At 40.8% G+C, this 28000-nt stretch overlaps 2 protein-coding genes across 3 annotated transcripts in view; both read left to right on the top strand.

The window, feature by feature from the left end:
- The window catches only part of suox (sulfite oxidase), a 137058-nt gene that overhangs the window by 70738 nt on the left and 38320 nt on the right, over nucleotides 1-28000 (top strand). The window lies entirely within an intron of this gene.
- Nucleotides 634-27662, top strand: nab2 (NGFI-A binding protein 2 (EGR1 binding protein 2)). 2 transcript variants are annotated; one of them, XM_056252438.1, is made up of 7 exons: nucleotides 634-733; nucleotides 7380-8269; nucleotides 17382-17515; nucleotides 20060-20123; nucleotides 21906-22014; nucleotides 22281-22466; nucleotides 27474-27662. In XM_056252438.1, the coding sequence occupies exons 2-7, from the start codon at nucleotides 7382-7384 to the stop codon at nucleotides 27551-27553; spliced, it is 1461 nt and encodes a 486-aa protein (XP_056108413.1). In that variant the 5' UTR covers nucleotides 634-733; nucleotides 7380-7381; the 3' UTR covers nucleotides 27554-27662. The 2 variants fall into 2 exon arrangements, with proteins under 2 accessions (XP_056108413.1, XP_056108414.1); XM_056252439.1 differs by lacking the exon at nucleotides 22281-22466.

Genomic DNA, 28000 nt, shown 5'->3' with positions numbered 1-28000 from the left:
TTTGTTAAGTATCTAATATGAATGATAAAAAAAGCAATAATAACTAATCTTTTTAAAAACCCCGTCGCGCATCAAGCCAGATCGGCCTGACGCAAATGCCGGGGATTCCCGCAGCTCAAGCCGCGTCACTGAGCGACGATCACCGCCCACAGACCCGGTGATCTCCGGCACTCCTCCACACAGCTGACTGACTGACTGCAGTCATGTGTGCTCATGTATTAAATCAGCTACTTATTATAATATGATTGGTCTCTGTGATGCTGTTTAGGTTCCTATCGTTAACCATTTTATACAGGCATGAGCTTAAACAGTGATACGCATACAGATTCCCAGTCCCTCCACACGCCCTGCTGCGAGAGCTGGAGAGGAAGGCGCTCCCCCCCGAGCTCAGACCGGAGAGGAAGGCTCTTATTCGGTCAGATGGCGTGCCGCAGTCCGCCCACGCGTTTCTCGCGCCCACACGGCAGCGAAAGAGCGTCATTAACTCACCGCTCCTGCCAGCACAGCAGAGAGAGCCCAGACAACATAAGAGTTTCAAGAGTATTTCAGCACAATCTCACATCTGTGGAATAAGGTCTAACAAGCACTGCAAACAAATATAAATTTCCTGGTTGAGGCGTAAAGATACAGCTCAAAAGTTTGAACTGAGTTAAAGCAGTGCAAATCTCTAGATTCCGTCGCTTCGGTTACGAAGCTCAAGTTTCTTCTGGATCCTGTCTTGAAGTCTCTCGAGGTGAGTAGTACACAACTAGCCTACTGATGTAACCTACATTCAGCTTTACACTCTTAAAAAAACAAAGGTTTCTTATTGGCATTTGATTCAGTTAATAACTTTTAACATTCATGGAAGCTTTACACTGCACAAAGGTAGCTACTTTATAGTGGAAAGGGGTTCTTTAGATTTTTTAAATGTTCTTCATACTAAGAAAAACCTTTATTTTTAGAACGGTTTATTGAAAGGATCTTTGGGGAACTAAAAATGGTTCTTTATGACATCACTGAAACCCCCCTTTTGGAACCTTTATTTTGAAGTGTGTATTATCTTTATTATAATTGACCACAGGAAAACTACTGTAGGCTGTATTTAACAAAACTCAGCAACACCATTGCTGGATATGAATGCCTTACTCGTGCTCATTATTTGTGAATTTTAACTGTGTAAGCTAACTAAAAAAAGAGATGTAGTCTGTATGTCTTACTATAACTGTAATTACTGACTGTGTTGCAATGTTTTTGTCTGGAAAAAAACATGCAACTAAAAGGGATTTCTGTCATTAATTACTCACCCTCATGTCGTTCCAAACCGAATTTTCCCACTGTATTATTGTAAATAAACACTTGTTGTTTGCCTTTAGCGCTTTGGTTTCATTTGCTTGCGCTGACATCGTTCCGAAGTCAGTAATGTTATTTCCCATAGGCCTTAATAACGCCAGTGGACGTGACAAAGACCTTCGTTCATCTTCGGAACGCTGTACAACGCTGTTTACATTGTCAGAATGCTGGCTCATTATTGGCCGATGCTGGTCACGTGTGTGATGCTGACGCAGGAACTGGCCAATAATGAGCAGATGTAGATTCGGATGTAGAACCCGGAAGCGCTGCAATGAATTTACAACTTAAACAGTGTAGGAGACTGACGCAGTCAAGAAGAAATTGTTAAATAAAGTCGTTATTTTTTTTATTTTTTTTTGCGCACAAAAAATATTCTCGTCGCTTCATAACATTAAGGTTGAACCACTGTAGTCACATGGACTATTTCAATGATGTCTTTACTACCTTTCTGGACCTTGAAAGTTGCAATGATGTTGCTGCCTATGGCTGGTTCAGAATCCTCTCAGATTTCATCAAAAATATCTTAATTCGTGTTCCGAAGATGAACGAAGGCCTTATGGGTAGTGGTATAGTCGTAGTAGTCAAAGCTTTGTCTCCGCTAGCCTGCTAACTAGCATTACAGTGATGATGTAGACAGTGTTGACAAAATGGGAACGGCTACGTCTTCAGGAGGTTTTGTGCGTATAGTCTGCATTGTACTCTGTCTGTCTGCCGTTCTTCGTAAAATGCGCAGCGCACAGACAAACCTTGAGGTTATTAGTTTCAGGAACAGTGTTAAAAATACATTTTAACCTCTCTAAGTTCGTCAGCCTTGTTAAGACAAACTTTTTCCGGGGTGTAAAAAAACAGCGACAACAACTCTTCCTCTTTTCTAAAGCAGCCCAACATGGCCTCACCCTCTTTGTTGCGTGTTCCCATAGACAGTATAAGAAGTGGACAGAGCCATCTCATTGGAACTCAGTTGAGACAGTTGAAGCCCATTTTTAGCGATTTTTGAGCACTTCCGTTCCTGACGCGCAGACTCAAAATGACTCAAACTAAGCTTGATGACGTGAGCAACCTGTCTGACAGACGTAAATCTTCTAGTAGCTGTGCGTGAAAATTGCCAACGTTAATCTTGCAGAGACGGGGAACTTGAGCAAAGAGTTCTTTGGCGTGAGTGAGCAGGAGTAAGTATTCCGTTGCTTTTATGGACTCATTGGCCCTCATTTAACATTCTTGCGTAGAAACGGGCGTATATGTTGGCGTTAGATTATGCTTACACTCCTCTCACCGCCTGATTTATGAAGCTGTGCGTACCTTTGAAATCCAGGTGTACGCAATACCTGCCCTTGATAAATCCCGCGGCTGAAAACTATCGTCATTAGAATAGCACGCCCCTATATATCCAACCCTGCGTCCCAATTCGCCTACTTATACTACGCCCTAAAAGTATGTACTCTTTTTGTGAAGAAAAAGTACATACTTTTGAGTGTGTAGCAAAAGAGTAGGCAAGCTTTGGGACATACTACTTCCTCATCTTCAACGTACAGATCTGTCGCGTGCATCCTATCACCGTAAACTGCCCTGTCAATCATCTTGTCACAGTTAAAATCCTCCATTCAATCTAATATAACTTCTTACCATTTCGGAGAGAATTGTTGTCGCACGTTCATCTGCCAGTCATGGGCCTTTCATGCGGAGACTCTCCTCATGTGTTTGGAATTTGAATATAATAATGCATTTAAAAGTGAATGGCTAAACGTATCTTTGCAGAAGTTCACAATGCTGCTGCAGATGCAATATAATGTGGACAACATTGAATAAATACATTTTCGTCAGGTTAGATACTGACAATTAATCACTCAAACCCCTTTGTCTAAACCTCTTTACATAACCGTCGGACTCGCGCGTCCTCCATGTCTGTAGTTTTTGAACACTTTTCATTCGTGTTTGTAGTTCTAACCGAATCCTCGTCCAACGCGCGATGGGTTGTGGGCAATATCAGCCGTTAGAGTGCGCATCGATCTGCACTTCGGATTCTGACCGGATATAGTAGACCATCCGGGTCTCTTTGGGACACTCATTTCAACATACTACGATTTGGGACGTACTAATTCTATTTTCGAATACTGTTTAGGACGGATAGTATGCGAATTGGGACGCAGCACAAGTCTCCGCTTCCCCCACGCCCTCATTTTACGCCATGTACACACGGAAGACGGCATAGAAGAGAAACTTCTCTGACGTGGAGCCGAAATGTCCTATCACAATGCAATATTTTACGGCACGTCTTTTGAAACAATTAGCATTCAATTTCGAATCGCGTCACATGTATTGGGGTGTACAATAGTGACGATGATGATGTGATGTGGAGTACCATTCATTCACATTAATAATTGCATGACAATTTGTAATATTCTTCTTATTATTATGATTTTTATTATTAATGACGCTTGTTGTTATTTAGAAGAAGAACGTCGTTATTATTATTTATTTGTATTATTATTATTATTATTATTATTTAAAAGAAGAAGAATGTATTTTTTATTATTTTGTCAGTCTGAATTATTTTTTGGTCATTGAAAGCCTTTCATTACCGAACCCAGTCCGTGCGCACCTGCCGGGCCTAACCATGAAACGTCAGGGTAAAGCGCACAGGCTCGCAACTGAAGGAATACATATGGCTTCAAATCAAATGCTTTGGTAAAGTCACACAAATTAAACATTGAAGTCCATGTTGCACAAAAATAAACACTGAAGTTTATAATTACTATGTTGTTGTTGTTGGTCATAATATATCATATCTTTTAGTTTGTCAGTGCGTTTTGTGGTGTTAGGAATTGTTTTTCTGCGCATTTCTGCACTAACACAAAACGTGCGTACACCACCTCCTGAGCTGGCGTAGGATTTGAGCGTTCCGTACACCAACGTCCATATTGATAAATCTCAAAGTCACCGTGGGTTTGGGTGTACGCCAGGTGTACGCTGGAAATTTGGTGTACGCACTTTTGATAAATGAGGGCCACTATCTATGGGCTTCTCCCTTGACGGGACGTCCCCCCGATTGCCTGCGAGCTTCTCCTCCTGTCTGTACGGTCATTTCTGTACTGCGCGACATAGAGTCGAGTGGTTATGACGCAATCGTTAGCCTATTTTTACAAAATCTGTTTCTACGGGGCCATAATGTAACATAGAAGGTAATGGAGCCCTTTATACATTGTCGTGTTTCTTTAGAAATAAATAATGGACAAATGGAGTCTTTAAACGCCTCAGATGTAAAGTTATTCGCTGTCAAAGTGACGCCAAAATGAATGGGAGTCAATGGAAATGCTAACGCAAGTGAAGTTCTGCTACAACATGGCGGCACCCGGCCGGCTTCAACTTCCGATCGATGGATTACCCCCTTGCGTGTTCCCGGGGTTTATGTAAATTTGAGGGTTTGTGATGTCATCAACCCTGGAAGAAGCTCGTTGTAGTCCCTTCCAGCCGTTTGTTGTAGTCCTAAAAAAGCCATTTCTTTAAAAGAAAAGATCTCCCTTTGCATTGAACTTTGAGCGTCGTAACTTTGCAGATTTTGTTTATGCTCAAACAACAGTATACACTAACTAAAGTTAAAAAGTGAAATATTCAATAACCCCTTAAATTTGAGATATTATGAAGTCTGCATGTTCTGCGCGAATGTCTGCATGTCTCTGTGTGAATGAGATTAAAAAAAAAACTGAAAACAGGTCAAATTTTATCGCATTAATCGGCTGTCGGTGAACATGTCAAACTAACGATACAAGACTTCAGATATTAGCCTATAGGATCAGAGGAATCTTTTAGGATTTAAAAAAATTGTCTCAGACGGCCCAATCGTACAGCGTGAACCCGGCTTAAGTGTGAAGATCGTTTTTAATAATCTAAAGAACCTTTTCCACTATGAAGAACCTGTTGTGGAATGGAAAGTTTCAGTGGTTCTTCATGGAACCAGATGCCTAGAAATGAACCTTTATTTATAAGAGTCTCCATATTGTACTGTGGGAGGAGTAGAAGGACATTTGACTGCACTGAAATTGGACTGAAAAACACTTGAAAATAAAAATAGTTCCCGAAGCTCTAGTTTGGATCCAGCTTCTTATGAAGACATCCTGCCAAGACTTCAGATGATGTAAAATCTGAATCAACACACACCAATGCTACATTTTCTATATATTTGATTCATTTTTTTTCTCAACTTAAATAATTACTTCAATGAGCTCATTGTTTGTGAGATCATGAGCTCAATGATCTTATTTATTACGGATAAATACATACTCTTTATTACGAAACAACACCTACAGCATTTTACATCAGCTCCACTGATAAACTTAACAGATATTTTATACAATCAAGGGAGCAGGAATGTGAAGTCTGTTCAGAAACGACAAGATCCACATTCATTATTCAAACAAACACTTTCTACTGCTGTTGATCAGTGAGGTGACCGGAACAATTATCTATAAAACTGTATTCATAAAACTGTATTATTTAGCTAAAATTGCATGAAAAGTGTCAGCTGTTTGATATTTTTATTCCGTATGTTTTTATCACAGGATGTCATCTGTGCACACAACAGTTATACCATGTTCACTCCCAGGATTACATTTATCACAATTTTCAACTTGTTCCAGTAGCACCTCATTGCAGTACACGAGATCCAGGGGGTGGACTTGGATCCAGATATAAGGGGTGGAGATGGGTAGGATTAGGGGTGGGGTTAGGGATCAGGGGGTGGAGATGGGTAGGTTTAGGTATGTAAGGTGGGAGGAGTTGGATCTGAATCCAACTCCTCCCCCTGGATTTCATGGTCTGCAGTGAGGACCATCTCACTTGTTTAGAAACTTCCAGTAGTCTGGAGCCCCGTCTATATTTTACTGTAAGCTTGTGCACAGCCAAAAACAGTCTGTTAAGCTGATTTGTTTTGCAATCATTTTATTGGTGTATGAGTGAGTGAGTGAATGGGGTGAATGTGAGGCAAATTGTAAAGCGCTTTGGTGGCCATTGGGTCTGTGAAAGCGCTATATAAACGCAGTCCATTTACCATTTACCATATTGTTATCGTAGAAATTTAAATTCATAATTGTAATTATAATAACACTGATTGCAAATAGTTTTACCGTTTACTGCAATTTGCACAAAAAACTGTACATTTTCAAAAATGATTGGAGTATGTTTTACAAGAAAGTACTATTATAGTCTTTCTACATCAAAATGTAATGTGTAAATCAATGTGTTACTTGCCATTTCTCTCTAATTATTTGTGAAATTTACTAGCATCTTACTGTAATTCTACACCTTTTTGTTTATACGGTGAAACTCGAAAAATTAGAATATCGTGCAAAAGTTCATTAATTTCAGTAATTCAACTTAAAAGGTGAAACTAATATATTATATAGACTCATTACATGCAAAGTGAGATATTTCAAGCCTTTATTTGTTATAATTTTGATGATTATGGCTTACAGCTTATGAAAACCTTTTCACAATATTCTAATTTAGAGTTTGGGGTTTTTCATAAGCTGTGAATCATAATCATCAAAATTATAACAAATAGAGGCTTGAAATATCTCACTTTGCATGTAATAAGTCTATATAATATCTTAGTTTCACGTTTTAAGTTGAATTACTGAAATAAATGAACTTTTGCACGATATTCTAATTTTTCGAGTTTCACCTGTATAAATATGGTAACACTACAATAAAGTTCATTAGTTAACATTAGTTATTTACTAACATGAATTAACATTGAGTAATACATTTGTTACAGTATTTATTAATCTTTGTAAATGTTAGTTTATAAAAATACAGCTGTTCATTGATCGTTGATGTTAGTTCACACAGTGCATTAACTAATGTTAACAAATACAACCTTTGATTTTAATAACGTATGAATAAATGTTCAAATTAGTATTAACAAAGGTTAATAAATGCTGAAGAAGTATTGCTCATTTTTAGGTTATGTTAACTAAGGTAGTTAACTACTGTAAAGTGTTACCATATAGTATATGGTACTAATGACATGCTTTGTGGGAATCCTGTTGCAGTCATGTCACTTCCCCGGACGCTGGGCGAGTTGCAGCTCTACCGTGTTTTACAGAGAGCAAACCTGCTGATGTACTACGAGACCTTCATCCAGCAGGGAGGCGATGATGTCCAACAGCTGTGCGAGGCTGGCGAAGAGGAGTTTCTGGAGATCATGGCACTAGTTGGCATGGCCACAAAACCCCTTCACGTGCGACGCTTGCAGAAAGCCCTGCGCGACTGGGCATCGAACCCAACGCTGTTCAACCAACCACTGGCCACCAGCGTGGCCCCCAGTGGAGTCCCTCTCCTCAGGATCGACAGCACCAGTTCTGCTGGCTCGGTTATGGGTGCAAGAAAATCTTTAAGCAATGGTCAGCCAGGCTCTCCATGTGAAAGAGAAGAGGTGGGGTCTTGCCTTACGCCGCTCAGAGATAACAGTCCGAGGAGTCCCTGTTCACAGGCTTCTCCTGTTCCTCCAGACCTTCTGTACAGAGAAAAACTGTCCCCCATGGACCCTCACTGGCTCAGCCCTGAAATGTATGGAGCTGGTGAGTTAGATGAAGACCAGCCCGTTTGCCACTCGCGTCTTCTGGGTCCCCCAACGCCTAATTCTTCCTCCTCCTCTTCCTCTTCTGTGGTCTCTCCGTGGCCTGGAGGTCAGCTGGACACCGAGACCATTAAAGCCGTGGAGGACAGTGTCGATCGGCTTCTGAGAACCATGACTCAAGCCGATCAAACCGAGCTGAAGACGCTTTTGAGACTCAATAAGAAAATGGCCAAGACAGTGGGACACATTTTTAACCTGGAGCCTCATGACAAGAGCAAAGAGGAGGAGATCCGCAAATACAGCCTGATCTACGGGCGCTTTGACTCCAAGAGGAGGGAAGGGAAACAGCTCACCCATCATGAGGTTTGTGAAAGAGAACAGTTCGAAAAAGCCTAACAAGCTTGAAGTAGTTTTAAAAGCATGAAGGAGTTTTACATTTGAAGCAGGTTGAAGTAGTTTTAAGTTAGAATTTTAAGTTTGAAGGTTTTAAATTGAAAGGTTTTATGTTTGAAGCAGGTCTAAGTTTGACAGGTTTAAGTTTGAAGTGGTTTTTAAGTCCCCCTGTAGTCAATAATTTTAGGCATCGGCTATTTGCACTAAGTGATAATATCGATATGTTTACACTATATATAAAAGCAGAAGTTCTTTGCAATAAGTGCAAATAGTTGCTAGATCCCATGTATACTTCTAAATAGTGGCTGTGATGATGCGAGTGCCACTGCTCGCAAAAGCGGTAACTGGGGTCCGTGAGGATGGGAAAAAATGATGGCTTACTCGCAGAGCACTCTTGTGCAAGATGTAATTTATTTACATCGCCAATAAGAAAACAGTCCTCAGTGAAGTATATATACTGGTGAACACAAAAACATAAAAAGTATAAAAAATAAATAAATAAATAAATAAATAAAGACAAAAAAAAAAAACCTCCAACATGTATCCACCGTATACACAGGTTTGCTTTGCTTGAGGCACCACAGTTGCACTCTCGCTTCCGACTTGGTTAACAAGTCCTGACTTTAGGTTTGGCCTTGGCTTAAATAGGCCAAACCCCGCCCCTTTTTGGGCCACACCAATTCCCGGAACATATAACAGTTAATACATATACAAATACTTCATCTATTTGATTATCCATAATAATTAATCCCAATATATATATATATATATATATATATATATATATATATATATATATATATAATAATAAACACATAAACCATTCACACATAATCCACTTAACACATAATTTTTCCATTCAAATACCCACAGGAACACCTATTCACACTAGACAATGGTTTCGTCAGCTTCCGGTTTCGATTCGCCGGCGCGACCCGGCCATGACGTCATAAATGGCCGCCACTCGATCGTTCGGTTCGGCCGGCTAAACTTTCCCGCCGGAGGACTGACTACGCCCACACAGACAAACAACACAGAGGTGAAACAACAAGACAGTGCAGTGTAAGTGTATGAAATGACCGGGAATTAATATGGAAGGGAGAGTGGAGAAATGGAAGAATGTCCATGTGCTATCAGCATCGCGTGTGCACCCGCTCCGATGATAGCGGCAAAGGCAGGGAGCATCGACGTGAACGAGGTCAGTATGTATGTGCGTATATATGTGTGTATGTGTGTGTGCCAGTGCTGCTTCCCCAGCGGTGGCAGCTAATGTGACTTTATCACATCACCTTCCCCCTCTCCTAGCCGCGTACTGGCCGGAAACCTGGACAGGTAGTCGGCTACCACGTTGAGTCTGCCCGGTCTGTGCCGTATCTTGAAGCAGTACGGCTGCAGGGCGAGGTACCACCGTGTGACTCTAGCATTGTGGTCCTTCATGGACTGAATCCAGGTTAGGGCCCGGTGGTCGGTTTCTAGATCGAACTCTCGACCAAGGAGGTAGTAACGCAAGCTGTCCAGGGACCACTTGATGGCGAGACCTTCCTTCTCGACCGCCGAATATCTTGTTTCCCTGGGCAGTAGCTTACGGCTGAGGTAAACAACTGGTCTCTCTTCTCCAGCGCTTCCCTGGGCAAGGACCGCACCAATCCCCGTTGCGGATGCGTCTACTTGCACCAGGAACCTCTGAGAAAAGTCTGGACTCTGCAGGACTGGGCTGGAGCACATCTTGTCTTTCAATGTAGTGAAAGCAGTCTCGCAGTCATCGGTCCATGGAATGGGGTTCTTCACCGGTTTTGACAACAGGTTGGTCAGGGGGACCGCAATGGAGGCAAAGTTTGGTACAAATCTCCTGTACCAGCCCACCAGTCCTAGGAATGACCTCACTTCTTTCTTGGTCTTTGGTTGTGGGCTCCTTCGGATTGCCTCCACCTTGTCAATCTGTGGTCTCAGTTGTCCGTTGCCCATGTGATACCCCAGGTAGTTTGCCTCTTGTTTTGCCCACTCGCATTTTGAGACGTTTAATGTCAATCCTGCTTCCTCTATCCTTCTTAGGGTTTGTTGGAGGTGTTGAAGATGCTCTGCCCAAGAGTTGCTATGGATTACCACGTCATCCAGGTACGCCGCAGACCAGTCTTCACAGTCTTGGAGGACTCGGTCCATCAGCCTCTGGAATGTGGCTGGTGCCCCGTGCAGCCCAAAAGGAAGGACTGTGAATTGATATAGTCCTAGTGGTGTTCGGAATGCGGAGTATGGTCTGGACTGAGGGTTGAGGGGTACCTGCCAGTATCCCTTACACAGGTCTAACGTGGTGATGTACTGGGCTCTTCCAATTTTCTCCAGCAGGTCATCTATTCTTGGCATGGGGTATGCATCGAATTTAGATTGGGCGTTGAGCTTGCGGAAGTCGATGCAGACATGCATGGATCCGTCCTTCTTGGGTACGATCACCATCGGGCTGCTCCACTCGCTCGTTGAAGGTTCTATCACTCCTAGCTCCTTCATCATCTTGATTTCTTCCTTTAAGGGTTCCACCAGCCTCTCAGGCACCCGGTAAGGACGTTGGCGTGATGGTGTTGGATCGGAAAGGTGGATGCTATGTTGGGTTAGCTCAGTCCGTCCAGGCCTCTGACGGAACAAGGCTGGAAACTGGTTCAGGAGATGCTGCAGCTCTTTCCTCTTGGAGTCCTCTAGGTGCGTTAGGTTCACCACAGACGGCTGCCTCTTTGCATCCTCGGATTCCTCTTCCTCTTCCACCTCCACCTTCCTCACCAGAAGAGATGTTTCTGGTCCCTTACCGGGTGGCTCCTTCCACTCTTTCAGCAGGTTCACGTGGTAGGTCTGCCTGTTCTTGCCCTTGTCCGGATGATGAACTTCATATGTGACGGGCCCCATCTTGCGGACGACGCTGTATGGTCCTTGCCATTTAGCCAGTAGCTTGCTCGTCGAAGTTGGCAACAGGAGTAATACCTTCTGCCCCGGCTGGAATTGTCGTAGCCTGGCGTGTTGGTCATACCATTTTTTTGTGCTCGTTGTTTTTCCTGTAGGTTCTCTTTGGCTTGTTCTCTGTACTGTTCCAGGCGATCTCGCATCTCCAGAACATACTGTACGATGCCGCCTTTCTCCTCCATCTTGGATGCAGGTTCTTCCTCCCAGCCTTTCTTCAACAGGTCCAGGGGTCCTTGTACCTGCCATCCGTAGAGGAGCTCAAACGGTGAGAATCCCGTTGATGCTTGGGGTACCTCTCGGTAGGCAAAGAGAACAAACGGTAGCCACTTGTCCCAGTCTCGTCCTGTGTCTGCAACGAACTTCCGCAACATGTTCTTGAGGGTTTGGTTGAACCTCTCCACCAGACCGTCCGTCTGAGGGTGGTATGGAGTTGTTCGGATGGCTTTTATGCCCAACTGCTTGTTCAGCTGCCCCATCAGTCGTGATGTAAAGTTCGTACCCTGGTCTGTCAGGATCTCCTCAGGTATGCCGACTCTGGAGAAGAGTTGAACCAGGGCATGAATGATCTTTGTTGTGGTGATAGAACGGAGTGGGAAAGCCTCAGGATACCTTGTAGCGTAGTCATTGACTACCAGGATGTAGCGATGCCCAGCACTGCTCTTTTCCAATGGTCCCACAATGTCCATGGCGATCCGCCTAAAAGGTGCAGAAATGACAGGGAGGGGTTGCAGGGGTGCTCTGCCCCGCTGGGACACAGCACTCGTCTTTTGGCAGATAGCACATGTGTTGCAGTGAGTTTGTACATCAGTATATAGTGTGGGCCAGTAAAAGCGTGAGCTAATACGTGCATATGTTTTCTGTTGGCCCAGGTGGCCAGCCCATGGAACAGTGTGTGCAAGGTGCAGAACAAGATGACGACAACAAGATGGTACAATCAGACGAGTCACATCATTCGTTCGCACATACAACACACCATTCACCACCACATATTCTTCTTTGCACAAATTCAAATTCTTTCCACACTCAGCTTTGACAAATAAGGGTTTTAAAGTTTCATCTTCCCTTTGGAGTTGTACTATGTTCCCTGGGACCTTCCAGCCATTAACTTCAAGGCCCTCCACCGAGGCTTCAGAGGCTGGGGTACCCAGGTACTTTGCAAGCCGCTTTTGACGCCGTGACTTTTTAGGGCCTTTAGTCCCGCCCTGCAACAGACTACCATCCAAGTCTGGCAGTGGCTGCAGACCTGCCCTGGCCTGAGCTCTAGTAAGAGCAGGACATGACAAATTAACAGTGGCAGTGGCAGTGGCAAAAGAATGTTTAGAGTCCTTAATGGTGGGTTGCAAGAGTTCATATAACACTGGCAAGTCTCTTCCTAGAATCATATCCGCTGGTAAATTGTCCACTATGGCAACACTAAGCAAGTACATTTGTTCCTGTACCTCTACCATTATTTCAGCCCGGGGATACTGCTTTACATCCCCATGTACGCACTGAACAGAGGTAGTGTCCACATAATTGACCTTATTTACAAAGCATGATTTCAACATTGACAGAGAACTTCCAGTGTCCAAGAGTGCCTTTAGGGCATGTCCATTAGCAGTCACATCATATACATTCTGACCCTCCCCCACAGAGTCAAAATCACATTCCCCTTCTCTAGGCACATAACAAAAGCCTGTAAGCTTCGCTTTGCGAGCGGGACACACAGCTGCTTTGTGCCCCGGCTGCTGACAGTAAAAGCATACCAGCTCATTCCCCCCTTTTGACTTTTGTGCATTGTCTGACAGTTCAGCACGACCCCTCTCAGCCCCAAAGTGCGTCCGAACAGTACCTTTAGATGGTTGAGTGCGTAGACCTCCACGATGAGCGTCGCCAGTCCTGAAGTTGGCTCATGCTCCCTTACCCAGGTGCGAGCATCATAAGGAAGTACCCGGAGTAGTTGCTCAAGGATAATGGCCTCGCCTATCTCCTCCTTGGAATGCTCACTCGGTCGTACCCATCGCTGATACAGGTTCTTTAGGCGATGATAAGTCTCGGATGGCGACTCTCCAGCTGGAACAGTGGGTGTTCGGAACCTTTGCCGATAGGTTTCTGGTGAGATGTTGAATTTCTCCAGCAACGCCTCCTTCAGATCAGCGTACACCTCTGCCTGCTCCTCATCCATCGCCAGGTACGCCTCCAATGCTTGCCCGGTGAGTAATGGAACCAGATGATAGCTCCACTCCTCCTCAGGCCACCTCCAAGTCCTGGCCAGACGCTCGAACCGCCGAAGATAGTTCTCAATGTCTTCCCCCTGCTGGAAGATTGGCATCTTTAGTTCAGCTCGATGCATTGGCTCTCTCCGCACTGGAAAACTTGGGGAGTCTCTGTCGTGGGCTGTTCTGCTTTGTGTGGATACCCTCTGAGCAGATGGCGTTGGTAGCTCCATTCGCAAGCTCTCGCTGTCGGACAACGTCTCAGCAGGACGAGTCGACTGCCGGATAGACTCGTGAAGACCCCGGAGCTCCTGCATATATCTCTCTTCTCTCCGCTGCTGTGCATCAAGGAACTGACGCATTAGGGAAACCATTCCCTCACCAGTTGTAGCGACTGGAGCGATTGGCTCAGTCTGTGGTGACCTGGACTTTTTCGAGGTCTCAGGAAGCTCTGCCATCATTTCCTCTTCCTCTGTAGTCTCCGCCGAATTCCAAGCCTCATCCTCCATCGTCGCAAACTTCCTCTGTGACCGCAACCCAGCCCTGGGTTTTTTCCCTTTTGGCGCTGTCTTGCGAGTAGCCATCCCACTGCTGCCACCAAATGTGATGATGCGAGTGCCACTGCTCGCAAAAGCGGTAACTGGGGTCCGTGAGGATGGGAAAAAATGATGGCTTACTCGCAGAGCACTCTTGTGCAAGATGTAATTTATTTACATCGCCAATAAGAAAACAGTCCTCAGTGAAGTATATATACTGGTGAACACAAAAACATAAAAAGTATAAAAAATAAATAAATAAATAAAGACAAAAAAAAAAAACCTCCAACATGTATCCACCGTATACACAGGTTTGCTTTGCTTGAGGCACCACAGTTGCACTCTCGCTTCCGACTTGGTTAACAAGTCCTGACTTTAGGTTTGGCCTTGGCTTAAATAGGCCAAACCCCGCCCCTTTTTGGGCCACACCAATTCCCGGAACATATAACAGTTAATACATATACAAATACTTCATCTATTTGATTATCCATAATAATTAATCCCAATATATATATATATATATATATATATATATATATATATATATATATATATATAATAATAAACACATAAACCATTCACACATAATCCACTTAACACATAATTTTTCCATTCAAATACCCACAGGAACACCTATTCACACTAGACAATGGTTTCGTCAGCTTCCGGTTTCGATTCGCCGGCGCGACCCGGCCATGACGTCATAAATGGCCGCCACTCGATCGTTCGGTTCGGCCGGCTAAACTTTCCCGCCGGAGGACTGACTACGCCCACACAGACAAACAACACAGAGGTGAAACAACAAGACAGTGCAGTGTAAGTGTATGAAATGACCGGGAATTAATATGGAAGGGAGAGTGGAGAAATGGAAGAATGTCCATGTGCTATCAGCATCGCGTGTGCACCCGCTCCGATGATAGCGGCAAAGGCAGGGAGCATCGACGTGAACGAGGTCAGTATGTATGTGCGTATATATGTGTGTATGTGTGTGTGCCAGTGCTGCTTCCCCAGCGGTGGCAGCTAATGTGACTTTATCACAGTGGCAGATACAATTTTCACCCCAGTATTGTTGTACATAAACAGTATGCACTAATAACATAGAGGGCCCTATCTTGCACCCAGCGCAATTGACTTTGTACACTGACGCATGTATCATTCCTATTTTGCACCCGCGCGATTTTCCCTCTGCAGACACACGTCGCTAAACTAGGAAATGAACTTGCGCTCCCCGGGGCGGTTCAGCGCAAAAAAGGATGCGTGTTCCGGCGCAAACAATCCCTTTTGCTATTTTGCTGTTCCATAAAACAATTGCGCCACTGACCAGAAAAAAACTAGTCTAAAGTCAGTGGAGCGTTGCGCGTTGTTCATTATGCTATTTTAAGGGCGCATGCTTGGCCATAATGTAGCGTGAGCACAACGCGCAAACACTTTGATTCTCTCATCTAAGCAGCAGTGTTCATTTTTGCAAATCATACATTATTACGATAGATAGATAGATAGATAGATAGATAGATAGATAGATAGATAGATAGATAGATAGATAGATAGATAGATAGATAGATAATTTATTATAAAAGCATACATGTAGCTTACACATTTACCCAAGTTATCATACGCCTGTTAAACAGAAGTTAATTTGGGTGGGTTTCTCCATCCCCAATGTCACTTCTCTGTGTTTTACGGCCCTGACGAGAACGTTGCTCTCCTCGGCTGTGAACCGCTCCTGGCGCGCGCCTGGCCAATCCACCGTTATAATAGGAATCCGCTTTAGAACAAGCGCGCCTGCTCTTAAAGGGAATGTGAGATGACGCTCTGATTGGTTTATTTCACGTTACGCCCAAACCACACCTATGAATAATGAAGCTACTTCAGACCAACCCCTTTTAGATTTGCGTCGAGCGCAAGAGTCATTTATCCCGCCAGCAACAGCGCCCAAGACCCGTCCACAAAGTTACTTGCGCTTTGCGCTTGACACTTGCGTTTTAGATCGTTAAAATAGGGCCCAGTGTGTCAATTATTATATTTATTAAAATTATTAAATGGATTGCCATCTTATTGGGACAATATCCCCTCCCTACACCTACCCCTAACCTTACCCGATACATTCTTTATTATTAAACACTCGTTCACTTTATTTACACTTTTATCTTCATTATCGCATCTTATTTTTAATTGAAAATAAATGCCTTTCTGGTCTGATATGTGATGGGAAAAGGGAGAAGAGCGAGTTTGGCAAAAGGCGGACTTGAACTCGGGTCAATCATGTCAAAAGGCGTGCGTCTTTTTTAATCTCGTGTGGCCCAACCAGGCATTGGTGGGCGGAGTTAGTGTAAATTGCCTTTGCCAAGACAGGCTATTACACTTATAGTGTAAATAGACACTACAATAATTGTATCCCTTAAACTTTGATCACCAAAATTACATATTTAAACTTTTTTTTTCCCTGTGAAAAACATTTCTTCATGCCTGCTTAAAATAGCTTGAATGTAACACTACACCCTTGCTTCATTTAGTATACACAGATATATGCAAATTAGCCCCGCCTCCACTCACTCACACCAACTCAGAGATCCACTCATCGGTCAACTTTACTGTAGTAAACGCTGCACAATGGTATTGCTCTTTACAACTTCAGACACATAATGGTAATTAATATGATTAGTTTTTTTGCTTGACTACGTTATCAAACAGCTAATAATGTGTTGTTAATGATACACAAACCATGTTCCCGTTCGCCATCTCAGAGTCCGACAGCTGCCTTCTATCAGTATCCTTAGAAAGGCTTTGTACATCAGAACGTCAATGGAGAAAGGCATATATTTCATCATAACATGAGGACGTTGTCATGTCTGCAGAAATGGAGTAATCAGAGTCCCAATGTCTATAGTGAGCCAGCGTCCTTATCAGTGCCCAAATTCATGAACACGATATCCTGATTCACGCTCTAGGGAACCGATTGAGACGCAGCCTAGGTGTAAACAGGGCCTAAGAAAACCTTAGCATTGTCTCCATGACTTTAGCACGGCAAGCAAGATTTGATTCGACAATTTTTTGATTACAAGCCCATTTAAAAAAATTTTTTTTTTTTTAAACAACAATGATTTAGATGACTCAGTAATGCTACTATTTCATTTTCAAAGAATTAATATCACACGAGTCTTTGCATGTGTTTTTCCAACTTAAAGTAAATTTATGATCAATTTTAAAGATAACTGCAACTCCTAGATTCTTGTACAATTCGACCATTTTAAAATATGAGATGTTGTAAATCTTTAAAAAAAATAACAGCAGTTGTGTAATGCATTTTGTAGATGGTCGTTTTTGCATGATTTAAGCACTTTCATAGAGCTCAGATGATCCGCTAAAATAACATCAAAGTGTTGATTCTCATATCTCCACTTTCAGATGCTCATCAATGAGGCGGCGGCTCAATTCTGCATGCGGGACAACGCTCTGCTGTTGCGCAGAGTTGAACTCTTCTCATTAGCACGACAAGTGGCCAGAGAATGTGCCTACACCTCAACATTTAAACATCACAGGTCAGGAATGAATCTTACCGTGACTTTTAGTTTCTTCAAGATTTGTATTTTGCATTTTGATGAGGTGGTTGCATATATTGTTAAATATATTTGAATTTTATAGATACAGATACAGATGAACACATGCACACACATATACAGCTCTGACAACATGACCAGTTTCTCTGGATTTACACTTTTAGGTATGTGTTTGAGTAAAATTTACTTATTTGTTTTTTTTATGTAAACTACTGAAAACATTTCTCCCAAATTGCAAAAAAAGAAAGAAAAAAAAACTGGTTGTTGAAGTGTTTTCAGACCTCGAATAATGGAAAGGGAAGTATTCAGAATCATCTTGCATGCTCTACATCAGCCTTTCACTTTACTGTTGTGACTTTATGCCATTTCTGGAGCAAAAGTTTTGTTTGATGGCTTTGTTTGATGCTTGTGGCCATCCATCTTCCTCTTGATCATATTCCAGAGGTTTTCAGTGGGGTTCAGGTCTCGAGATTGGGCTGGTCTTGATCTGGTGGTCTTGCATCCACACCTGGAGTCACATTAAACATTCTCCTGGTGGAAAAAACATTCTCATTGGGTAACATTGTCAGAGCAGAAGGAACCAGGTGTTCTTCCAGGTTAACCTTGTACATTACTTCATTCATCTTTTCAGCCTGATGAGTCCAGTTTTCAGCTTTGCTTTGACAGAGACCTCGAGAGGCCTATAAGCCACGTGTCTTGCACCCAGTTTGAAATTTTGTGGAGGACCGGTGATGATCTGGTGGTGCTTAAAGGGATAGTTCACCCAAAAATGAAAATTCTGTCATTAATTAATTACTCACCCTCATGTTGTTCCAAACTCATAAGAACACAAACCCATAATGACCACAAACCCATAAGACCATAATCTTTTTGATGAAATATGATAGTTTTCATGGTCTTACGTGGTCATCCTCCATTGATAGCTACGCAACTACCACTTTGACACTACAAAAATTTCATAAAGAGATCATAAAACGAATCCATATGAATTAAGCGGTTTTTCTTTTGTGTTCTGAAGATGAACGAAAGTCTTTCGGGTTTGGAACGACATGTAGGTGAGTAATTAATGACAGAATTTTTATTTTTGAGTGAACTATCCCTTTAAACAAGGCTGAATCAGACAGATTGTGAAGACCCAGCCCAATCTCCAGCCCTAACCCCAATTGAAAATCTCTGGAATGTGATGTGAAGGATTGGTGGAGAGCATTCAAAGATGCATGGAAGCTGGGATTGGGTTATTCCACCAAATTTAGATTTCCAAACTCTTCCTAAATTAAAACGTTAGTATTGTGTTGCTTAAAAAAAACTATTTTTCTTTGCATTCTTTTATGGGTTTTTTTTTTGACAAGTTGTAATTTTCTGCAAATAAATTAATTAAATGACAGTATTTTTATTTGGAATTTAGGAGAAATGTTGTAAGTAGCTTATAGAATAAAAATAAATTTGTCCATTTTATTCAAACACATACCTATAAACAGTAAATCCAGAGAAACTGATCATTCTGTAATAGTCTCTTATTTCCCAGTGCTGAATATGGAGAGCTTTTCCAAAGTTATAAGCAAAATCTTTAGATTTCATGGCCAGTAGGTAGCGCTGTCTCCAAACTGCTCAGGTACCCTCAGGTCTTAGTTGTGATGAAGTTTTATTTCATTATCTCAGAGCGTTGTGAAGATACCCCCTCATGTAATTTTTAGTGTACTTTCTGTTGAATTATTTGATTCATTACATGATAGGGGTTTGATTATATCAGAAAGCTTTGAAGATGATACGAGCTGAATTTGGTGAAGATGATCTGATGAACGCTGTTTTTCAGAAAAGTTGGGCAGAAATTGAATCCTTGGTTTGTGTTTGACTTGGCACAAGCCCAGTAATCAGAAGAAAAAATAATTATGTTTCAGACCATACGGTGCAAAGACATAATCAAAAACATAAGTGCCAATTTTAACTGTTTGTGGTGCTACACGGTTTGAGATAAAGACTACAAATTTGAAGATTTAACTATTTACCTTACAGTTATTTGCTTTTACTGTGTTCAGTTGTTTAACAGATTCAGCAGAAATATGATGAAATTGGAATTTTAGTTTGAAGGACAGAATTCATTTTTTAAAAATCTAATTTAAGAAGAACATACTAAATCAGTGTGTTAGACTTTGTGCATTGGGCTGAGCAGAATCTCACCAATTTATCAATTTCTTTCAAAGACATTAAATAAGTTATCTGGATAGAACTGCCAATCCCAAGATCAGATCCCAATGTACTGTTTGTGTGACCTGGTAACAACTAAATATGAAAATAGTCTAATAAATGCATCTGACAGAATCTTTCAACTCAGAGGAAAAACACATTTGTGTAATTTGACATTTGACTTAAAAGCTTAACGTTCCTGAGATATTTTGACTGCAGCCAATCCGCCCCCTACATTTGTCCTTGAATATTGAATAGAATGAGTGTTTGACTTCATTACTGTGACTTTTTTTGAATTCTGAGCTGGGAATCTGAGCTAAGTTTGTTATATTATTATCTCAGGACATACTCAGATGATTGTACACCCTCTGTTGACTGTACTGCTCAGAAGAGAATCAAGCTTGATGTAAGTACATCAAGATATACGTGTTTATTTATACATTTGCATAAAAAGGTATACAAGCCTTCTAGAAATATGCTCAGGTGAAGTATTTATAAAATGAGTATAAAGGTAATACCCAAGGAGATGAAAATATAGATCTGAAGTTAGTCATTGCTCAGTGAAAGATAGAAAGTTACTTTAGCTATACATGGGGTGTCAAATAGAGACCTGCGCGGGACGGATTTATCATAAATAAATGTCACCACCTCCCACTCCCACCCGAAAGCGAATGCATAGGCCTACATAGATTTTTCCAGTACATCCATGAAATTTCCATGAAACGGTTTAAAGTTACGTGTCACCTAGCCACAACATTACCATCCCAGCATTATGCTCCCGATACATTATTTGTTATCAAAAGCATCTACATTCACGAACCTGTTATTTTCCACAGAAAAGCAAGCATAACCTACTGCATGTGTGTTTATGATCGCTCCCTTTATAATCACTAAAAAGCTGTCACTTTTAGTTAATCGTGATCTCACAAAGTTTGTTAATGAGAGGATTCACAAGCGTACAAAAGAACGGAACAAAAACGTTTTCAGTGGTGAGGGAATTCTAACTTAAACAGCTCTGATTGGCCACTGCGTTGAAGAAATCAACAGATATGTCTGTGATTGGCTACATTACTCAACGCTGCAAAAAACACGTTGTAAATAGAATCGTTTGACGCTCTCCAGATCGCAAATACAAATACGCACTGGATCACTTGCCAAATCGGTTTCGCTAATATGCTATTATGGCGAAAACTGATCCTAGACCTGCAGTTATGGGCAGCTTGGCATGCGCCTGTAAATAATTTGTCCTTTATTTTAGCTGTTCTTGTTGCTTTTGTGCTATAGATACAGTAAATAACCATTTATTTGCTTTAATTTCATCTCTTAGATATTTCTATGTTAAGGGATTCCCGCAAATCATTTTATTCTCCCGTAACCCGCAATCGCCCATTAAATCTTGTCCCGCGTCGCACTCCGTTGCGTCGGGTCCCAAGGTAACTTAGTCCCACGGGAGTGCAGGTCTCTAGTGTCAAACTTCAAAAAGAAGTTTTGAACTCCTTTTGAAATATTGATATTATAACGATATCTGTAACTCTATCAAACAGGTTGAAATATTCAGTGTTGGGGTAACGCGTTACGAGTAACATGCATTATGTAATCAGATTACTTTTTGATGTAGTAATGTAATGTCTTAATTTGCTTAAAAGCACTGAATTTAAATTCTCTCTCTTCTCCATATAACGTAGTCACTGAACATGCACACTAATGTATACGCGCAAACAGATAGAAAGTACAGAAGTAACAAAACACATTACTTTTCAGTTGTATAGTAGGCTATGTTATATAACCCATAGTGTTAAGAAAGCTTATGTATAACGTACATCGCTCTAAGGATCAGGAAATATTCAAAGTGCTCAGAATAATAATATTCATATGTGTTTTTACTGAAGGTGGATGTTATATAGACTATGTTGTTGAATACATTACTGCGTTAAACGCACACAAAAAAACAACACGTACAATGCCTCGAAGAGAGCGAGCCTCAGACAGATGAGAGAAAGAAACGCAAAAGTAACACAACGCATTACTTTACATAAAATGTAACAACGTAACTTAATTCGTTATTTTTGGGGGAGTAACAGAATATTGTAATGCAAAGTAAAAAAGTAACTTTCCCCATCACTGGAAATATTTTATATTGAAACAAATCAACTACTGTTACAAAACACATAATACTAACATGTTTCAGGTCACAGATTCGGACAGGCTTTCTAAGGACCCGGTAGCCAACAGTGACATCAGATCTACAGCAGATGACAACAGCCTCTCTGGAGAAAGTCTAGATAGTTTAACACAAGGTAAGAATTTTTATTATTATTATTTTGACTGCAGTGTTTGTCAGTAAATCCTAGACATGTAACCCCAAAACCATCATTGTCCCACATTCTGTGCAAATGCCACGCAGGGCCACTTCACACGTAAACTGGGTTACTTTGACGTAAAGACCGTGCAAGATTTTCTAAACTTGTGTCCATTCATACTCGTGTCAGGGTGAAACATTGCTGAAAGAAACCGTAACATGTGATTGAGAGGCATGTTTGTCTAATTGTGTGTGTCTTGATAGATATCAGCCCTCAGTTGCACCCGTCCTCGTCCCCTCACCCCCCCACCGACACCACTGGCCTCATCACCTGGAGTCGCCAGCTCATGCAGCAAACTCTCATGGATGAGGGCCTCAGATTGGCTAGAATGGTGTCACGTGACCACGCAAGCAAAGTCAGCCTAGGGTCAGAAAAGAGACAGATTTCAGGTGAATTCTGTGATGTTTTATAACATAAAGCACGCTTTTCATGCACCTACCATGAATAGGGTACAAAACATAGTTTGAAACTTAAATTGCCAAAAAAAGAGATGCTTATACCATCAGATGATTATCTACCTTGTTGTTGATCTACCTCAACAGGTAAAACGTATATAAGCTGTTAATTTTTTTTGTTAGCGTTTTATTTTAAGGGGGTGTAGTTACGCTACATATACTTACAGGGATAGTTCACCCCAAAATGAAAAATCTGTCAGTAATTAGTCGCCCTCATGTTGTTCAACCCTATAAGACTTTCGTTCATCTTCGGAACACAAATTAAGATATTTTTGATTAAATCTGAGAGCTGGATCACTCCTCCATAGGCTTCTTAAGGGATCGAAACTGGCCGGCCCAAAAGTTATGAAAGACATCGTTAAAATAGTCCGAGTGACTACAGTGGCTCAACCTTAAGTTTATCACGTGACGAGAATACTTTTTGTGCGCAAAAACAAACAAAAATACTGGAAACAGCACAGCGCTTTTAGGTTGTACGTCACACGCATCACACACATGACTAGCGTTGGCCAATAGTGAGCCTGCGTGTGACGTGCAACACAGAAGCGCTGCGCTGTTACACTACGTGAACTCACTGGAGGCCCACAGGGAAGGAAATGAATAGTTGAATAAAGTCGTTATTTTTGTTTGTTTTTTGCGCACAAAAAGTATTCTCGTCGCTTGATAAACTTAAGATTGAGCCACTGTAGTCACTCGGACTATTTTAACGATGTCTTTAATAACTTTTCTGGCCTATGGAAGAAGCCTATGGAGGAGTGATCCGGCTCTCAGATTTAATCAAAAATATCTTAATTTGTGTTCCGAAGATGAACGAAAGTCTTACGGGGTTGAACAACACGAGGGAGAGTAATTACTGACAGAATTTTCATTTTGGGTGAACTATCCCTTTAATAACAGTAAAACATACATTATTGCAATGTAACTAATCCTAAAACTTAACCCTATAGTAAAGGACATGTACACTATTAAGATGAGAAGGTTCTAAATAGAATCTAAAAGGTTCTGTCAGGCGCTTCATATATAGAACCTTTAGAGGTTCCCATCATGTGATCAGTTTATGGATTTAGTTTTAATTCTTTCATTTTGTAAAAAAAAATTTCATTTTGATTAAATGTTAGGAATTAAACAGCGTGTAAACATACTTTATTACTTGAAAAAACTTTAAACATGAAAGTATCATGCAATAATTTAAGACATTTTTACTAATATAGAACCTTTTGGGGTTCTTTAGAATTAAGTCAGAACCATAGGGATCTATTCACCTTATTCTTAAATGGGTTCGTTCACTCACAAATTAAAATTATGTCATTAATTACTCGCTCTCATGTCGTTTCAAACCCTTAAGACCTCCGTTCATCTTCGGAATTTTTTTTTTTATAGTTTAACTTATTATTATTTTTTGATAGGATTCGGTACCAGCCATAGGCAGCAACATCATAGCAACTTTCAAGGTCCAGAAAGGTAGTAAAGACATCATCAACTAAGAAATTTTTTCATCATATAAAGCGATCAAATCTCTTCAGAAAATTGACTAAACCGCTCGATTCATATGGATTAGTTTTACGATCTCTTTATGAACTTTTTGAAGCATCAAAGTGGTAGTTGCATAGCTGTCAATGGAGGGACAGAAATCTCTCAGATTACATCAAAAAGATATTCATTTGTGGTCTGAAGATGAACGAAAGTCTTACAGGTTTGGAACGACATGAGGGGGAGAAATTAATGACAGAATTTTAATTTTTGGGTGAACTAACCCTTTAACTAATGTTAACATATGAGATTTTATTATAAAGTGTTACTGAAATTCCCTTTAAAGGCTGCAGGTTCGCTATGAAAGAATTAATTTTTACTAGAGATGACGGTGAAGAGACTAACACACCTTGAAGTGTCTCAGAGGAATGCATTTATTGTACTTATCTGGTTAGCTAATTTTGCTCATCTTGGATGGGATGTATCAGAGATTGTCAATGAATTTGAGAAGCTCTTGCAGAGGCAAACATCTCAGTCAGACATCGTCGTCATCAGGGACTGCAGAATAAAAGAGAAATGAGAAGAGAAATGTGTTTGGGCGGAGGGGGCCACAGGAAGTGTGTGTGGGTGATAAACTGGAGCCCCTCTTCCCTGTCTGACGTCAAAGCTCATGAAAATGTGTGAGTGGAGGGCGGATGGATGGAGAGAAAGAGGGGGTGAATGAGGAGGAGGGAGTGAGAAGGGCGTCGCTTTGACTCAGAGAGACAGAGTAAAAATAAACCATGTGGGCAGTGAAAGGATGCAGTCTCTCTCTCTCTCTCTCTCTCTCTCTCTCTCTCTCTCTCTCTCTCTTAATGAGCAAACTCACCAGTGCTTCAGTTCAGTGGCCAAAAATGAGCTTTAATCAGTCTTTCTTTGTATTTTTTTGTCTCTCCTTCAAGTGAAAATGCAAGTTCCTCATTTCATTGCGCTGTCAATCATTCTACACTAACATTCCTCAGCATTGTTCTGCCTTCTCATAAAAATAAAGAGTTTTAATATAATATTTTATAACAAATCCGGATACGTTTGAAAACACATCATGTTTTGGTCGTCCACACCGAGGGTACGTTTACTCGACAACGATGTACTAAAAACGGATAAGATTTTCCTTTGCGATTATTTGCGTACAGATGATAACGTTGTCAAAACGATCCCCATTCACACGGTTCTGCAAAGACGAATACAAACGCTGTATTCTGCAGCCAAGCCAGTAGTTGGCGATGTCGCTTTGTAAAGAAACACTACGACAAGACAAAAGACAACTAAAGATAGCTGTGCGCTTGTTTCTCTGGCGCATAAGGTCTTATTGACTGAACACATAATACACACGACATCACTGTTTTCACAAATTAGTGTTTTTGTAGTTTACACAGAGACGATCACAGTATCATTTTCAAAAACGTGCACTTTAAACTTGTTTTCAAAAGTTTGCGTTTTCAGCCCCTCAAAATGCAGTTGTCGTGTAAATGAACGGCCAAAACGCATAAAATGTTTTCTGTTTTTAGTTGAAAACGATGTCTTGTAAACGGCGCTTATGTGTTTATATGAGCTTATGCGCTATATGAGTTTTGTCTTGTGAATTTTTTTTAAGACATTTAAAGAGGTAGTTCACTTTGAAATAAATTGTTGGTATGTTTTAGCTTACCTCAAGGGCATCCAAGATGTAGGTGTCTTTGTTTCCGCAGTAGTTTCAATTTTGATATTTTTAGGTCAAACCGTTCTTGTCTGTCAGTCATATAATGCAGGTCTATGGTCACCACCTCAAAGAGCATGCACAGAGAAGTCCAAATTAAACATGATTTAATGACTCGTAAATGTAAGGACACATTGATGGCCTAAGACACGAAACGAGCGGTTTGTGTGAGAAAACGAACAGTATTTATATCGTTTTTACCTCTTGTAAACACAGCCACGTCCAAGTGATCTGAGGGCGCGGGCGCTTCGGTCTTTTCCGGAAAGCGTCGGAAGTGATCTCTCACGCCTGTACGTCACTCATTCAATTGTTTAATTTTTTTATTTTTTTTATTGTTTTCTTTTACGCGGTTTAAACATCCCGGATAAGCGCAAATTAGTACCATTTTAATTAGCCGTCTTACCTACAATCTCTATTCTGTGTAAACAATGAGTGACGTACATGTGCGAGAGATCACTTCCGGCGCTTTCCGGAAAAGACCGAAGCGCCGGCGCCCTCAGATCACTTGGACGTGGCTGTGGTTACAAGAGGTAAAAACGATATAAATACTGTTCGTTTTCTCACACAAACCGCTCGTTTCGTGTCTTAGGCCATCAATGTGTACTTACATTTACGAGTCATTAAATCATGTTTAATTTGGACTTCTCTGTGCATGCTCTTTGAGGTGGTGACCATAGACCTGCATTATATGACTGACAGACAAGAACGGTTTGACCTAAAAATATCAAAATTGAAACTACTGCGGAAACAAAGACACCTACATCTTGGATGCCCTTGAGGTAAGCTAACACATACCAAAAAAATAATTTCAAAGTGAACTATCCCTTTAATACACTTTTTTACATTTGAAAATGGCATTGTCCTGTGGACCTTGAAAATTGAGGTATTTGAAAACGATGACACACGTTTAGTTATGACGCATATTGTATAGATATCTGTTTATTTGCCCGCTATTTACTTTTCTGTGTTGCTAAAGATAAATGTTACACTGTGCAATCGTCCTATTACATTCCTGCAAAGATGAGAGAAAATGTACTCGAATGCTGTCCTGCATCATAACAGCGATTGAGTGTAATTTGATTCTCACCAAAATCAATAAAATGATTGTGCCAGAAGAATAGTGTGAGATCTTTATTATATCTGGTCTCTAGGTATAATTTCAGTGAGCTTTTATTAAGTTTTACGCATGTGCAATAAGATGATTTGAACGTTTTCAGTTTGAATAAGCAACTTAGAAAATGTATAGTGTGGACATAGGGCATTTATATATATATATATATATATATATATATATATATATATATATATATATATATATATATATATATATATATATATTAATCTAATGTATCCGGTTTTAATAGAGCATTTAAAATATATATATATATATATATATATATATATATATATATATATATTAATCGAATGTATCCGGTTTTAAATTAAACGTAGCTTTTAGTAGTTTAATCAATCAGGTATCCACTTGTCTTAAAGCATTATCACGTCAATAATAACACAAGTAGAAATCCTGACATCTTGCTTGTTGTTTTCAATAGGAATGTGTCACTTTCAAAGGCAATTTGCTCACTCAAGTTAAGTCATTGAAACCTTTAAAAGTGTCAGTGTGAGCAAGCATATAACAATTGACATGTGATGCTGTAAAGTGCCCCCAACCCTGTTGATAGTCAAAAATGACTCAAATTTAAATAAAAGTAACCTTGTTTCTATTCTCGTAGAGATGGAGGAGAAGGTGTCCGATAGGAGAGGATCGAGTAACAGAAGCATCAGTCCAGCGAACACCAAAGACGATCCATAACCGATATTCTGCAAGTCTCTGTGTTGAACTCAGGTCGGATATCATCAGCCATGGTGTTCGGTTCGCTACGTTCATTAGTTCTGTTCGGTATTTTAGAACCTTGTGCTCTATTAGAGTCTAATAATTAGAGCATTTAAAGATGTAAAGTTGTGTCTTTTCAAATGAAATTTGAAGCAAACGCACGTTAGCGTAAAACAACGTGTTACAAATACATTTCATTTTCTTGGTCAGGATATTTTGACTTGACAGACAATGGTGCTAATTTTTATCCATTACCAAACCATTATTTATTAGGATAAATGGCATGCTTCTCATTTGAAGAGCTGTGAGACATTGGTTTCAGTAAGAGTGAAGAAAACTCAGTTCATGAGGTGCGTGTTCATTTAATCCAACCAATCACAATGCTAGAATACGCTTTATATAAACTGCTCAAACACTTCATTATGT

The sequence above is a fragment of the Rhinichthys klamathensis genome, unplaced genomic scaffold (assembly GCF_029890125.1).
Source record: "Rhinichthys klamathensis goyatoka isolate OS25496 unplaced genomic scaffold, OSU_Roscu_1.1 h1tg000095l_1, whole genome shotgun sequence".
Classification (NCBI taxonomy): domain Eukaryota; kingdom Metazoa; phylum Chordata; class Actinopteri; order Cypriniformes; family Leuciscidae; genus Rhinichthys; species Rhinichthys klamathensis.
Note: the sequence above shows the minus strand (reverse complement) of the source record. Positions and strands in the feature narration are given on the sequence as shown.